This window comes from Myotis daubentonii, chromosome 3, assembly GCF_963259705.1.
Source record: "Myotis daubentonii chromosome 3, mMyoDau2.1, whole genome shotgun sequence".
In the NCBI taxonomy this organism is placed as follows: Eukaryota; Metazoa; Chordata; class Mammalia; order Chiroptera; family Vespertilionidae; genus Myotis; species Myotis daubentonii.
In genome coordinates, this window is record NC_081842.1 from 170,747,503 (window position 1) to 170,764,034 (window position 16,532).

A 16,532-nucleotide genomic window follows, 5' to 3' on the forward strand; every position below is an offset into this window, starting at 1 on the left:
GAATGTTTTTAAATGAGTAAACTAAAAAGCTTTGATTTTCAAAGGAAATCAGATAGATAGATGATATATATGTGCAACGATACATAACTATAAGTGTAATTGATATGAAAATATGATTTCTATTGGTAACAAAATTATAGGCAGTGCTTCTATTATGGGGGTTTGTTTTCTCTAGTCATAATGGAAAGAAACAGTAACTTTCAACTAGAGACTGGTGAAAACAAAGATAGCATATTTTTCTCATTTCAGTTCACGTACCCTTTGAATTCCATTAAGGACACCAAGTTAGGAGTCCCTAGAGTTCTGTTGGCCATGCCCACTGGGCAGTGTTAGTGTTGCTCCCGAAGGCTGAAGTGAATGTGGGGGGAAATCACAAATATATACATGTATATCTTCATAAGATCTGTTCACCACATCTGCTGTGACCTACAACAGTGCTGTGCTTGTATCAGACTGTTTGTTTATAAAACCTTGGAAACTTCATTCTCCACTCCTGATGCAGTAAAAATATTTCAAATTCTGAATGAGTTTTTTATTCACCTAACTGAGGCTCAAACAAGTTGTGTGGGAGGCCCGACTTATCCCTTGGCTGAGTCCCTCGTGTGACCAAAATGCTTTGCAGCCCTGCAGTGCCTTGGTCATGTGCTTGTTAATACAGCCAGTTCTGCCAGACTAAGAGAGCAGCGTGCACCGCTTGGAGATCCGGAACCTCACGTAAGATGAGCTGAGAAATAAAGGGCAGTACCAAGATATGCTCCCAGGACGGGCACATTTGGTTCTAACACGTGCTCCTGCCACTTTAGAAAGCTGCAGTCAGTCTCCCACAGCCCCATCCCCCTTCCTCTCTTGTCTCTGCAGCGTCCCTGCTCCCAGAAGTCAAGAAGGGACATTGGGCTGATGTTTAAGGTGGTTATATGTTGTCCGAATTTAACCTTGTACATGTTTAATGACTGCACCTTTTTAGAGCAAAGGAGGTCAGTCTTCCAAGGAGCAGAGTCTGTGGCTTTTCTCTTAAGAAAAAGATTAATATTCCATTGCCCCAGTATTTTCTAACACAGCTCCAGCCTGTGGCTGGCTTTTTATATCTGCTGTGACAGTCGGTCCAGAGTGGATTTGAACTCTAAGGGGGTAGCAATGAGGTCTTTTGGATTCCATTAGCTGCTCACATTCCTCCTGCTGGGTGGCTTTTTTATAAAGGTTTATTTATAGATTTAAGACGTTTTCAGGCATAACTCTCAGTGTCCCAGGTACTGTATTAATATAGTGATCAGAGGATTTATTTTTTAATGTCCTGTTGGAGTGTTTCAGCAATGAGCTCACCTGAAAGAAAATCTACTGGGTAACTTTTTGAAATAGATCCCAGCCTTAGGTAAAAGGAATGTATTAAAACTTCCATTATACACTTAGGCTTGCTGGGAGAGCTTGCATTTAAGCCCCTGAAATATAATGCGAGGGGTTCTCGCCAGGACATTGAAGCTGGAGCCCAGGAATGAAAGGCCGACGGAAGCTGTGGAATGCAGTGACCTTGAGGCTTTGTAGCTGGGCACTGAGGTGCAGTCTTTTAACGCCTGCCATTTTAATGGCCTCAGTCCTAGCAACCGAGAGATGGCACATCACAGTGTGGTATTTTAGCCCCTTCCCTCTGGAAAAGAAAGAGGCGTTCCATTTAGGGGTGACGAACAGAAGGGAACAGAAGTGCAATGCAGGGGAGAAGGTCACCAACCTTCACTAAGGGAACCCCCAGGTGCCTGACATGGAGGTCAAGCCATGAGCAGCAAACTCCCAGAGAGCCTGTCCCCGGCTCTTCTTCTTTTGTTTGTGTGATCACTTCATCCTGTTACTTGCAGAGGAAATGTTTCCAGTAAGAGAGCCTGTGTCTGGGATTTGGAAATCTTGTTGTGATGTGGAATGCTGGTTGTCAAGACTACTGGGTGTAAAGGATTTGACCTTCACTTGGCTCCAGGAGTATAATTGGGTGGTTTCACACAAAAGTAAATTGTTCAAATGTTAAATCAGGAAAAGCAGGAACCTTTAGAAAAAGGATGTATACAGAGGGGAGATGATTTTCTCTTTTTGTTTTTTGTTGGGGCTACCTGATTTTTCTCCCCGAAAGTTAAAGCGGGGTGACTATCACCTCTCTGCGTTGGCATTAATGAGATTTTTGGATTTACAAGGCTGCTCTGTGGAGGCTGCTGATTGTGGTGCATGGTGGTGGGAATGTGCTCAGAGCCCAGGATGGCTCAGGCATGAATAATTGAGGAAGGAAAGGGGAAAACACAATCGAGTCCCCAACAGCAGAGTGGCACTGTATACAATTTATTTATGCAAATTCAATTCTTTGCCCTCAGCAGGAAATAACACATTTAGAGATTACAAATTAAGTAGTATGGATAATTCTGCAACTCTATCTTGACGTGCATGTGTCTTGAAGCAAACGTGAAAGTTGCGCGTGAAAATGCTATTTCCTCAGCTCCTGTGGGCCCCTCCGAGTATGAGCATGTCATTTGAGTGGTTCTGCTATAAAATTGTATTTTGCATATACATCCAATTTATTATATGCCATGCATTATATCTAGGATATATAGTGCATATGTTTTACTGTACAGATTTGAATAAACACACCTGCGTGTACATATACTAATTAACCAGTGTACATCATGGCCAATTAAGTGAATTTTCAAAAGAAATTTGACCTTAGTTAATAGTTGCCTCATAATTTAGCTTAAAAGACCCACCCCTATTTAAGATAATATTCCTACTCTTGTGTTGTATAATGGCTAAGTAGATCTTCTTTTGGAGTCAGAGCCACGACTTTCTGGCTGAGCAGTTTTAGGCAAGACATTCTGCGTCACAGTTTACCCAGGTGTTGAATAGAAATTTTAACCACCTATTTCATAGGTTTGTCATTGAAACGAATACCTTCCATGTAAAATTCTTAGTGTACTTCCTGACAAACCACTAGCATTAAATAAATGTTAACTATTATTATCCTTGCCATTATTTTTTAAAATCTTAGCTTTGCTAATACCTATTAACTATTTTTTAAAATTGACCTAAAAGGATGCAATAGGCATAAATGTTTCAATGAAATAACACTTATTACCTATTGACCTCTTACTTTTAAGTGCAATTATTGGGATTTGTGAAGGACTGCGGTATTTTCTTCTGACTCTTCAGTCAGATATTTCCTAAGCGTGACTGTTTCTATCCCCCTTCCCATGTTTCTGCACATCCCCATCCTTTTGCCCATATTCCTTCAACAAACATCTGTCTGTTGAGCACCATTGTGTACCAGGCACACAAGTGGGTATTTTTTTTTTAAATCCATCATGCCAACCCCAGCAAGAATCAACTTCAGCAGAATTGTCAATCCTGAGTATTTCTAGCTTATGTCACAAGAAGTAGGCTCTCTGACAGGTCCCCTATCTTAATAGAGTAGAAGAGGATAAGAAGTGTTTGACCCTGTTTTACCTGTACTTCTCCCAGCCTAGCCACCCCTCCTTAATCGCATAGAGAGGAGCTCCCTTTGCAATGACAGCAGGTACATGTGGTATCTGCTACATGGTTCCGGAAACTATCTTAAGGCTTCCTCTCCCCTTCCATTAAAAAATTATCTTAAGTATCTCTAAGTACTGTGACTCTTATAAAGTTAGGCTATTCTGTACTTAAAAATAAGAAAAAGTGACATTTGGAGACCTTTCTACAAAGTAAGCCCTAAATAGCTTGAATGTTGGTGCATTGCTCCAAAATCAGTAATGGTTAAGAAATCCTTCTTTGGCCGAAACCTTCCTGAACACGTCATATAAAATGAATTATTTCCCCCAAATAAATAAAAGTTCATGGTAGTGGTTTGTTTATGACTCACAGAAATGAAAAAAATTATGTATCGTCAATGTCAAATTAAAACTGGTCAAGTCTGTAATCACTTAATCTGGTTACAGGAAGAAATACCTATCATTACAGCTGTGCTGTGCCTGGGGCCCTAGTGCCGTGGTCGGCAAACCACGGCTCGCGAGCCACATGCGGCTCTTTGGCCCCTTCAGTGTGGCTCTTCCACAAAATACCACGTGCGGGTGCGCACGTACAGTGCGATTGAAACTTCATGGCCCATGCGCAGAAGTCGGTATTTTGTGGAAGAGCCACACTGAAGGTGCCAAAGAGCCGCATGTGGCTCGCGAGCCGCAGTTTGCCAACCACTGGCCTAGTGGATTATGGGTTATAAAGAGGGCACCAAAGGAATATAGACCCACGGCTTCGAAAACAGGAGGTGAAATCAACCTGTTTGTTAGTCATTAATAGTTAGCTATGGCTTGCCCTCTGACACTTTAGCTCTTAGAAGAAGGGGCTCCTTAGGGATAGCTTACATAACCTCGCCTCATTAAACTATCACAGGAATATATGTCCAGTACTTTCTTTTACTCCCATGTAAGATTTCCTGTGGCAGGCAGAAGTGGTCAAAATCATTTCATTGATCTCACAAATCACCAGTCATTCACCTCAACAGTTCTGTTGACAATTCTTCCTATAACACATCTGTCATCAGACAGCTCTTAAAACAATTACCAAGTCATTAACACAGACAAAAGCAGCCTCAAAACATTCTTGCAGGATTGTAAAGCACATGAAAGCTCATAATTACTTTTGTGAGTGACCTACAAAGAGAGACAGGATATAAAAAAGATTTATTGAGTATTTACTGCATGCCAGGAAATTTCTAGAAATATTTTTACTTAATTCTCCTCAATAACCCTGCAAGTTCTTCTTTTGCACTGATGGAAACTAAAGTCCAGAGTCTTCGTCTTTACTTCTCTTACATTAAACAGAGTACGTGGTGGAGGCTGGATTTGGATCCAGATCTCTGCCGCGCTTCCCCTCACCGCCCCTCTAGGGAAAACTCCCTCTGAGGATTCACTTGCCCAAGGCACATCAGGGACTGAAGATATGGCAGTAAACGAACCAGAGCTGGCCTCTGTCTGCGGTCAGTTTACAGCGAGCTGGGAAGACCTACCAGAGGAGGAGTTGTACTGTGGATAAGGGTTAGGCTCAATCATAGTTTCTTTAAATAAGGGATAATGGTGTGCTGCTGTTTTAGGAAGAGACACTTCCCAGGTGATTCTGGTGTGCAGCCAAACGACAAGCAGACTTTGTGCCTGACACATATAGTAAGCCCTTAATTAATCTGTTCAAAGTGTGATTCAGATTAAAAACTGGAGTCCTACATCGCCCTACACTTTTCCCACGTGTAGAAGAGACTTGGTTTTTGTGTTGGTTGGTTCCTGTGTTGGTGTTGTGTTTCTTCTCGGCTCTAATTCCGTGTCACTGTCTTCTCTCCACAGGTGACCGAAGGCCATTGGAAGTGGGGTGGTGTCACAGTCCAGGTGAACAGTGCCTTTTTCACAGGCATCTATGGGATGTGGAATCTGTACGTCTTTGCTTTGATGTTCCTGTACGCACCATCCCATAAGAACTACGGGGATGACCAGTCTAATGGTGAGTGCCAGACTCTTTAGTGTAATTTTATTTAGGATAAATAGGCTTCTGTCTCTACAAGATTTAAGACTAGCAAAGGCTCTGGGTTTCCCAAACTTTCCCTCCTCTGAGTGAGAGTGCGCAGCCAAAGGACTGCAGAACCATAAGACAAAAAGCCAGCACAAGGCAAATACTTCTTTAAGTTCTCATTTTCAAAAATACCTTGAAAATACATTGGGAATATTATATTCTAGTCTAAAACATGTCCCAGTGTTAGTACAAAAATTAAATTTGCTTTCCTCAATTTTTTATTTTTTGCAAAATTGACTGTTGAAAAGTATACCACATTCACTCTTCTGGTATGAGAAGCGTGATCCTAAGATATCTGGTGGAGTGGGATTGGGCCCTGGGTGTTGAAGAAGGAGCTGGCTTCATTTTTCTCCTGCTCACTTTTTCGGCAAGGCTGTTGACATGTATCCAAACTAATAGCCATTCACCAGACCCCACAGCCTGTTCCTCCTTAAGTACTGGTGTTGCTGTCTCTGATGTTGATGCTGCAAGAGCCTTAGAGAACTTAGCCAGTCTGGTCATTTTATAGATGAGGAAACTGAGGCCCATAGAAGGGAAGGGCTTGCCTGAGGTTCCTCTAGCAGCCACGGCAGAAACAAATGAATATTTCTGTCTATGGCAGAGCAGTTAACTTGGAATTCGTGGCCTGGTACACATCTGTCCTGATAGCTCATTTTTTTTTGGGATGCTTGATTTATTGTTTCATTCCACCCTTATTCTTTCATCTCTTTTTCCCACTTGCTTTACCCAAGCCACGTACTTGCTAGTCCCCAAATATAAGAAGCTCTTCCTCAAATCAGAACCAGTACCCTCCACTCTGCCCCAGAGCAGAGACCAGGGTTCAAGGTCTGCCTGTCCACCATGACACCAGGGGTTGGCCTTGCTCATAGGAAGTGCTCAGTGAGTGTGTGGTGAATTAATAGATTTATATCCTGCCTTCATCTGGGCATAACAAAACCCTACCTATCTCTTAGGCTTATTCAAAATGCTTCTTCCTTCTTGAAACCTTTTCTTGATCACACCAGTTCGAGTTCAGCAAATTAGGTTCAGTAGAATATTGTCGCTGTGGGATGTTAATAGTCAAATACTATTTGATAATCATTGGGTTTTTAATCAGCATCAATGGGGTTTTTACTAAAAGACATCTTAATGCCTTTAGCACATTAATACGTACTGTAAGTCATTTAAAATGGGCAGGGGGTAACAGCATTTCCCCAAGTGATTACATCATTTGGTCCTGGAACCCTAATTCTAGGCAGTGTATCTTCTGGAACCGGCGTCCTAGGGAAGAGGCCTGGGGAACAAGGTTATGCTTCTCACAAGACACTCGCTGTGCAGCTGTGCATGAGCTCGCCTGGCCCTTCTCACTCCTGTTGGAACACTAACTCCTTAAGGGCGAGGACTGGTTAAGGTGCTTTGAAAATGTCGAGTGAATTAATGCTTTAGAAATAAGAGTTCTGAATTAGCTTTCACATTTCACAGATGAGCGATCTTGAAAGTGGGGTTAAAGGAGGTGGATGGTGACATGAGAAATGGGGCGAGGAGGGGAGGCCTCTGTGCTGAGGGTCAGCGGTAGAGGAATGGTCTCAACCAGCATCTGTCTCCGCACTACACCGCCACTCTGTGCAAGACCATCCTAGACCGCAGGCCTGCCTTCCTTCCTGGTCCTCGACTTCATGTCACACTCAGTATCAGGTTTTCCTTTGGCCGTGGGTCCTGGGCAAGAATAAAGACTTTTAAAAAAATTATTGTTGTCACTATTACAGATGTCCCCCATCTTCCTCCTCTTTGCCCACCTCCACCCAGCTCCTGCCCACCCCCCTCTCCTAGTCCCCGCACTGCTGTCTGTGTCCATGGGACATGCATATATGTTCTTTGGCTAATCTCTTCACCTTCTTTGACCCAGACCCTCCCACACCCGTCCCCTTTGACATTCGTCAAGTCTGTGCCATGAATCCATGCCTCTGGTTCTATTTGGTTCATCAGTACCTTTCGACGTACCTGCCCAGCTGCCCAACTCTGGGTTTGATTGACTTCCTCTCTAGACAGCTTGGGAGCTAGGCAGCATTCACTTCCCGCAGCTTCCTTTCCACTGCGAGCAACTCTGTTTTACTCTACGCATGGCCTGTGGAAGCTGCAGCCTCTCCAACAGGGGGCCTCCACAGCGCCCGCAGGAAGGCATTCTGGGCTTGTGAACAAGAATCTTGATTTCATTTCATGGACATCCTGTTGGACTTTGGCACAAAGCACATGGACCTGTTCTTGACTTGAGAGAATATTAAGCAGAAATCCAAAAGATGGAGCTCCTGCCTTCCCGGGGAATTCCACATAAAAGCAATGGCTGGCCTTCCCAGGCTGTGGGAACGATCATTCGAATGGGTAGGAATTATGGAGTGCTGACCTGTGCTTCATGTACACACACTGTGCTGGTTGTTTTTGCTCTATGGCTGTTGGCAAACTGCTTCACTCCCCTGTGCATCACTTCTCCCGATTGTCAGTGATTTCCTGGAGTCTCATGGAACCATGAAATTCTATGGTTTTCTTTCTTCCTGATAGCAAGGAAGGGGCAGAGGAGCACCTCCTGTCATAAAGTCGCAGCCCAGGGCGTGATTCTGTCACAGGTAAGGGGTCTCCAAACACCGGTGAGACTTTGCCCAGCTCTGGCACTCTCGGGCACGTGGGAGGCCAGAGCTGGAGCCACCCCTGCAGAGACAGCATGGCTGCCTGCCCCCTGCAGGGCCAGGTGGCTGAATTGCAGCCAGGTGTTAGGCAGCTCCCAGTAGGACTTCTTTCCCTGTACGACTGCTGCCCTCCTGGGCTTGCAGCCTTGCAGTTGAGAATAGCACTTGATCTTTTTCTCATCATATGTTTGTTGTTTTGAAGACAGCTTGAACTGCAATTTCACAGAAAGCTCAAAAGCTAGTTCTCGGCCCTGGCTGAGGAGCTCAGTTGGTTAGAGTGTCATCCTGATACGCCAAGGTTGTGGGTTCGATATCTGCTCGGGACACACACAAGAATCAACCACTGAATGCATAGAGTAGTGGAGCAACAAATCGATATTTCTCTCCCTCTCTCTCTCTAAAATCAATTTTAAAAAATATAAAAGCTAGTTCTCAAGAGGAGGTCACCTACCCTGAATCTTTTACCAAGTGGTGTTTGGAAATGCTCATGGTTGTTTTAGATCGTCTGGGATGTGCCTCTGGCATTTAGTGACCGGGTTCTAGGTATGTTCAATGTCCTGCATTGAGCGAAGCAGTTCTTTGAGTGAAGAACTGTCCTGCCTCTAATGTAATAGGGCCCCCGGTTGAGAAACATCCTTCAAGCAGTTTAGTAGAAAGACCCTTTTGGGACCCTGTCTGATCATAAACACAAAGGAGACACCATTTAGCAGGTCTGAGGTGGTGACATGATCAACTGTGACGTCAGGGCAGCCCTTGAGCCCTTGGCAGCTGGTGGCACCTTGTACCGCATGGTGCTGTGTCTGTGACCCTGTCAGCTGGTGGCACCCTTGTCCCGCATGGTGCCGTGTCTGTGCCCCTGGCAGCTGGTGGCACCCTTGTCCCACATGGTGCTGTGAGCTGAGCCGTTGGAAGGGGCTCTCCATGTTGGGTTCTCAGATCATTTTTCTTCTCTGCTCCTTTCACTTTTCATCTCTTCATCTGCCGCCAAGCCACACACTGTAGCCTAGGAATTATGGTGTCTTTGCCAAGATTTTGGAGCTCCTTTGAAAGAGCTAGTTTGGAATGTTACATGGAAACCTAGAATATAAACACTGAGGGTGATATACTGTAGTTTTAAATTCTCTGGATGACATTTCTTCTCCCCCCCCCCGCCCACCCCAGCTTATTCATGCTCCTTTTCCTTTCTCTTGGAAAGTTTTTATTTTTAAATTGGCTTGGACTGCTCTAACTACCCCTTGCTTTTATGGTCCAGAGCCAAAACTTCAGCTCTCTCTTGCTGTGGAGAATGAATCACAGGTGTGCTATGCTTCTTGCCTGCATGAGGTGTATCCTGGATAGGCCTCTGGAAAAAGATAGACGTCTGCCAAAGAAAGAACCTTTGAGAAGGGCTGTTTTGTTTAGGAGATGGAGAAGGATGCCAAGAAGTGACAAGAGGAAGTGGGAGCAGAGAGCATAGACGTTTGCTTCTCCCTTTTGGTCAAGGAATGGACAGAGGAACAAAGTGGACAGCAGGTGCAAGCGAGGGTCAGTTTCCAAAGAGCATTTTCTCTCATATATTTGTTTGCCTTTTATTGCGTGGGTCCAGTGGCCCTTAGAAATGAACCACTGAGCACCTCAGTATCAGCACTGCGCTAGGTGAGATAAGGTGGTGTGATGTAAAGCCCACAGACAGTCCTTGTTTCCAGAGAGCTAGACGTTTGGGATGGGAGACAAGACTGAAATATGGTGTGCGGCAGGACAGCGCCCAGCCAGCACGTTCTCGTGTCTTCAGTGGCTAGTTGGTGCTGCAGGCATGTGGAGCTCTGACTTCCTTCTTGTTGGTTGACTTACCTCAGTGCAGTGGTAAGTCATGCATGGTTTTGCATATGTGTGCACGCCTGTGTGCATGGATATGTTCATATCATCATTTTATGTGTGTATATATACATAAATATGCATGTATTTTTTTTTACTTTAACAAAGGTATTTTAGACCTCGTTCTTGCAAGGACCACTCACATTTTCTGCTCTGCTCTTGCTGCCTTTTCATTAAAATCGTTCTTTTTTCCTGTTCCCATACCAGTCTGTGAGTCACTATGGATATCTTCCTAGGCGGAAACAGATTTCAGCTGATGCTGGTCAGCCCTTAGCTTGGAGGGAGGGCACGGTCTCCCAGGGATACGACATGAAGGCCCTATACACACAGCCAACCATCCCAACTCCCTGCCACCAATTCATGTGGGGAAAAGGCTGGTGCTGCTTAAGAAGTCTGACAATTCTTAATAACCACTTTCATTTTTGTATTCTTTCTTCTGGAGAATTCTTGTCAGAAGGCTTTAAAAAAAAAAGGAGAAATGAGATTCCTGACTGGATGATGATGAGGGGACCAGGAGACACTCTAGTTGCCCACTGGTTTCTTTCTGTGTCTACTCACACTGAATGTCTTCTGTCTGACACCCTCAGGCTGCTGGAACCACGGCAGCGGCCAGGTCCCAGGTCCTGGGGGCTGGCTACCCCGCTGTGGCCTTTTTACTTCCGGAAGCCTCTAAGGTCTCATGCTGCTGGGTTCACAGGGAAGGTGGCTTTGGCTTTCATTGCCTCAGTAAATGTTTGGTTTGAGTCATGAGGCTTCGACAGTGGCTGCCTTTTATTGAGGTCTTTCCTCTGGTTGCCTGTTAGATGACTCACCCTGGCCAGCCGGCTTCTCCTTGATGTCTAGATGGAATTGGTCTTCCCACCAGGGCGGGACTCAGACTCTGACTTGGGCCTCAACAGCCTTTTCCCACTCCCTAGTGACGATGGGAAAGAGGTGACAGGCAGGCCATCACCAGCCTCTCCAGCTTCGCCAGCCTCACTCCTCCTGCTCTGCTCTTTGCAGTCAGGCACTTTCTGTTCCTGCCTCTCTTGCCTACCAGTGGCCTGATCTTTCCTTACCCAGGCACCTAAAATTACATTCTCTGAGTCTTAGAATGGCTAGCACCCCACTATGATATAGAAGGTACCTCAGTCACCTGCTTGAAAGGACCTTTCTGCTTCCTAAAGGTATCAGTTGGGTAGGGCTGCTATAACAAATAGCAGCCTAGGTGGCTTAAATAACATAAATCTATTTATTTTCTCATGATTCTGGAGGCTAGAAGTTCAAGATCAAGTTATCGGCAGGGTTGTTTCTTCCAGGGCTTCTCTTGGCTTATCGGTCTTCTCCCTGTGTCTTCGCATGGTCTTCCCTCTGTGTGTGCCTCTATCCTAATCTCCTTTTCCTATAAAGACACTGGTCATATTGGATTAGGGCCCATCCCAATGCCTCACATTAACCTAATTACCTCCTTAAAGAACCTATGCCCGAATACAATTACATTCTGTGGTATTGAAGAATTAGGGCTTCAACAAATGATTGTGGGGTATGGAATACAAGTCAGCCCACAACACTAGGATTTCACTCAAAACTTCTAGACTTTATTGTGTCCCCTCCTTGCAGTTGCCTGGTGTTGAGTGTCTGGAGGTGGGTAGGAAATACCACACCCCGAGCCTGGTATAGGCTATGTTTGATGATTGAAAGGGATTGAGAAATGGCTGGACCCAGGATTCTGAACCCTGTCCCATCAAGACTACTATGCCTCATCCCCCCAGAGGAATCACAACAGCAGAGTCATCCCACGGCATACCTGTTTACTGCGGACCCAGCCATGCGGAGTGGGACAGGGAGGAGCTATACAGGCCTGTACCAGACAAATCTTGGTGGTTGTTGTAATGAGCACTTACTATACCAGATCCTGTGCTGCATGTTCACATTCTTTAGAAAAGAAAAAAAGAATATTGAGACCTACCATCCACTATTTTATTAACATGCAACATATAGGAAGGACGTAATCTGAGAGTAAACAACAGTCATGTGCATGGAAATAATTTTGCTTTACAAATACTGTACTCACCTTGATTTTCTCATCCTGCTATGAACCAGGGACTTCTAGGGAGTTATCATTTGATAACTTAGCTTTAAAGGTGAATAGAAGGAAGTCAGTGAGGGACTAGGAAAAAATCCCACAGAAAAGAATGAAGTCAATATTGTTACAGAAACAACCAAAGCTTTGGAGGTGGACACGGATGGATTGGAATCCTGGCTCTCAAGAAATAAACAGGAGCTCATGGTGTGTGGCCTCCCTGGCCCCCACGTTTGGGTAATGGGGTGTTAATTTGTCTTAGTGGTTGTGAGGAAAGAATTAGGTGGCCCTTATTAATATTAGAAGACCACTGATCTCTTCCAGATTCTGTGAAACAATTAGAATTATTCTTCTTTTTACTAAAGTAGTCACAGATACACAAATAATTGTCATTTTAAAAAAGCTGCCTGTCTTTAAAAGCTGTGCTTACCATTATTTCATTATCGTTCCATTTATGTAGGTTTCTGGGTCCGTAGTATGCATGTCAGGGAGTTAGAATTAAGCAGCAGCTACCTCTGGCCACGATACCAAAAATATGGGCCCATCAGTAGTCCTTTGAGATTAAATCCTGTGCCAGAGATCAGTCTCATTTCACAGAGGTTAGAAAGAAAGAAGCCTTTGTCTTATTAATTAGCAGAGATGAATTGACATCATAACCGGAGAAAGAGACTTATTGCAAACCAAAGAATTCTCTTCCTTCCATCATTTATTCTTTTTCCTTTTATTCTTCCCTCTCCCCCCTCAGTGAGGAACACATCACATTTTTGGAAGGGTATTTTTGGTCTTGAAAGGGAAGAGTCTTCGAGTGTGTTTGTGCATGGTGCCGCAGAAGCCAAAAGAGGGAGAAGAACAGATGGAGTGAGACCTTGGCAGGAGTGGGGGACCCTGGAATATGGAGACACATGGAGGGATCCCCACTCCTGCCATGTTACCGCCACCTTCCCACATCCATTCCCTGCAGGGAAAGAGTTGGCCTTTGAGGTTCAATACAACCACAGGTGAATCAGAGATCCACTAGCCAGAGGTGTGTAGATCTGGGTCCTCATCCTAGCTCTGCTGGGAGCAGGCTGCATCCCATAGAGAAATTAATTGCCTACCTGAGCCACAGTGTCTTCACATCTTATAAGGAAACACAGGGCACGTTAAGCCCCTACTGGTGCATATGGTAAATGCTCATACGTAACAGCTCTCTTTACGGTCAGTACACTGATACTTGGTGCTATAAATTGTCTTTCATCAGACACAAAAGAGCAAAATTAACGTCCTGAACAATCTATCCAAATTACTGTGTATATGTATTTCTGACTGTAACACATTGCATGTGAACTTATGCTTTGCTGGCAGTCTCACTGGCTGTTGGAAACTTGAATATTTACAGTGTCAGCATAGCCTAAAGGTTGAGCACTTGGATGCTGGAGTCGCATAGCTCCCCTTTGAATCTCTATGTATCAACTCAGGCCTTGGGCAAGGTGCTTAGCCTGTCTGTGCCTCACTTCCTTCATCAGCAGAATGGGAATGATGACAACAGCACCTCTGTCAAAGGACTGGGACGAAGAAGATTAAATGTATTGATATTTGTAAAGTGTTTAGAACAGTGTCAGGCACATCCTGTAATATAGGTACTTGTGAAATAAAGGAGCCCAAGTAATTTTGGCTGTTTCTTCAAATGATCTGTAGGATCAGATACATTTTCTAGGGCCTGCTAATTGGAATCACATTTTAAGCTTAAAGAATTCCCATCTTTGGTTCAAAACCTGAAGAAAAGTGCATCCTGGCATCTATTTCTAAGAAGTCTTCAATGAAAGGGATTCCTTGGGTAAACACTTGGAGATGCTAAGCGGTTTCCTGGGGTGATCAGGACTCTTTGAAATGCTGAGGACTCTCAGACATGCAGATCCTGAAACTGTCTTTGAACTTTTGATGGCTCTCCCAGATATGCAAATTAAGAACTAGCTTTGACCAAGCACCCTGCAGGGCCACTGTGTGGGGTGACCAAAACAGTGGTGTTGTGTACAGAATCCTGGGGGTAGCAGAAAATTGAGTGTATTTCTGGTCCTTTTTCCTTGAGAAGAAAACTCCTAATTGTTCTTAAAAGTACTATATGTAGTACCCTGCCCAATCGGTTGGTAATAGGCAGGTCTTGTTTGCCTGCACATGGCATAGCCACTTTGTCAATTATTCACAACACGGGTGGGTGTGCCTGCCTTCCCATCGCAGGGAGGCTTAGCCCACAGCACAGCCTTCCTTCCTCGGCCCAGCTCCGGGCCCTGCTGTGTGTCTGTTCCGTCACCTGGGGCAGTCACCTTCCTTCCACCCCAGTTTCCTCATCTGTGACGCTGGCATGATCAGCCTCGAGGGCTCTTGTGAGGATAAATACGATCAAGGATAAAGCACTGAGAATAGCGTCAGGCACCAAGTAAGCTCTCATTAATGTTAGTAATGACTACAAATTACATAAGCAGTAAGCTGACTCATCTCTCATTCATCTCTCTTCTCTGGGAGACAAAAGTGGATGAAATTACTGCCAAGTTTGAGTGAAAAGGTTGGGCGTGAGCCCTGGTGTTTGTGCCCAGGTTTTCGCTGTCAGCTCAGAATGTGAAAGGGCGGTGGTTATGGAGATGAACCAGCTTTCTTTTCCTTCCTCCTCCAACATGTCTCACCCCCAAACCCCTGTTTCAGGTGATCTGAGGGTCCACAATGGGGAAGAACTCCAGCTCACCACCACTATCACCCACGTGGACGGACCCACCGAGATCTACAAGTTGACCCGCAAGGAGGCCCAGGAATAGATGGCGGCAGCCCCTGGCTGGGACTGTTCCCCACATCCCAGCCCTTCTGCCTGGAGTGTGGAGCAAGCCAGCGATAGCTCACTGCGCGAACCAGCCCTCCACTGCTCCCGTGTCTTAGCTGTGGTTTCTTGGAACAGTGGCGTGGACGTTGTCACTTTACCTTCTGACCACAGCTCTTGGGGGAAGATTCCACAGCCACTAAGGCGTTTGTGTATAACAAAACCTCTGGTATGACACATTTTCTGTGATCATTGTTAATTAGTGATGTAGTAACATCTGTAGCAGGTGGTTAGTAAACCTCATGTGTTGGGGGTATACTCCTTGGGGGGATGATGTGGGCCAGATGGGGTCTATATGGAGTGGAATATTTGACTTCTTTTCCTGTTTTAGATTCTAGGATAGGTTTTTAACATCCTTTGCAGTCCAAGAGAGGCTGATGTCATAGTTTCTCACTCCTAGTTCGTGACCACTTTTTTTTTTCCTATTTATATCACCAGGTAGCCTGTTGAGTTAATATTTAAGTTGTCAATAGACATGTGCCCCTCTTTTTTATGGCATACTATAAAATAACTGAATTTCGTGAGACGGTCTATTTCAGCTTTGGAACCAAATCTGTGTATCCAGTACTGACCGATCTGTTGGATGTGGGTTGGGTCTGAAAAGCCTTTTTTACCTCCTGCTTACAATGTGTTTCCTTTTGATAAGATGCTTCAAGCAGCCCCCAGAAGTGTAGATCGGATCAATGAAATAAACCTGTATGTATATGAATATATGTACATGCACATGTCATCCTCCTGCTCAGCCAGGACACACGCATGCAAATTCTTTTCCATGTCAAGTCCATGGGGTGGGGGAAGTGGCTTTATGAGAAATTAAAGTATTTTGCCATCAAATCAAAGTGTTTGGGGGCAGTATCTATTTTTGGAAATAGGATAACCTTTAGTACTGGTGGTTAACTTGCCTCGCTGTCATGTCTGGCAACAAGGGTGGGGAAAATGTGACATGATTTAGAAGCAGATTGCCCCTCCACACACCTATTCCCACTTCCATGAATAGCCTGTTTGATGGTGTTTTAACTCTGCCACTGGAGAGGCAGGCAACGGTATAACAGAGGGAAAGAGCCTGGATCTGAGGTGAGAAGGCAGCTTCCCATGGAAAGTCTGCCCTTTATGAGTGTGACCTTGTTGATGCCTCCTCACCCACCAACTGGCCTCCATAAACTTTGACTGCTTCGCCGGGTTGCAGCACCTAGTAAGTCAGGTAACGTATATGGAAATGAATTTTAAACGCAAAGGCCATATGAATGTGCTCTTCCTGGAATCAAAAACAACTCCAGGAGCGTCCTGCTTTTCAGACACTGATGCCAAGAAGTCTGGGTCACATTCTAATTCATCCACTCAGCACCCACCATCCATCCCCGCCACCCCATCCCCTGATTTTGGCTAAAAGCACAGCAAGCAAGGGCAGAAGGAAATACTTTGGCTTTGGCTGTTCTCTCGGGCCTTTTCCTATCCTGGTAAACATCTGACGGTGTATGAATGAATTCACTCCACATCCGCTTCTGATCATCCACGATGGTGCCAGGAATTAAAGGTAGCCCATGCCTCC

General features: G+C 44.9%; 1 protein-coding gene across 4 annotated transcripts in view; it reads left to right on the forward strand.

The window, feature by feature from the left end:
• WLS (Wnt ligand secretion mediator) overlaps positions 1-15,822 on the forward strand; it is a 108,674-nt gene extending 92,852 nt beyond the window's left edge. The window contains exons 11-14 of one of the 4 annotated variants that reach the window (XM_059689222.1): positions 5,337-5,490; positions 6,794-6,844; positions 8,095-8,159; positions 14,815-15,822. In XM_059689222.1, the coding sequence (XP_059545205.1) occupies positions 5,337-5,490; positions 6,794-6,844; positions 8,095-8,159; positions 14,815-14,823 (279 nt within the window). In that variant the 3' untranslated portion in view covers positions 14,824-15,822. Of the gene's footprint in view, positions 1-5,336; positions 5,491-6,793; positions 6,845-7,020; positions 7,220-8,094; positions 8,160-14,814 lie in introns of those variants that run through there. The other 3 variants (XM_059689224.1, XM_059689225.1, XM_059689223.1) reach the window with 3 other exon arrangements.
• Positions 15,823-16,532: the final 710 nt, after the last annotated feature.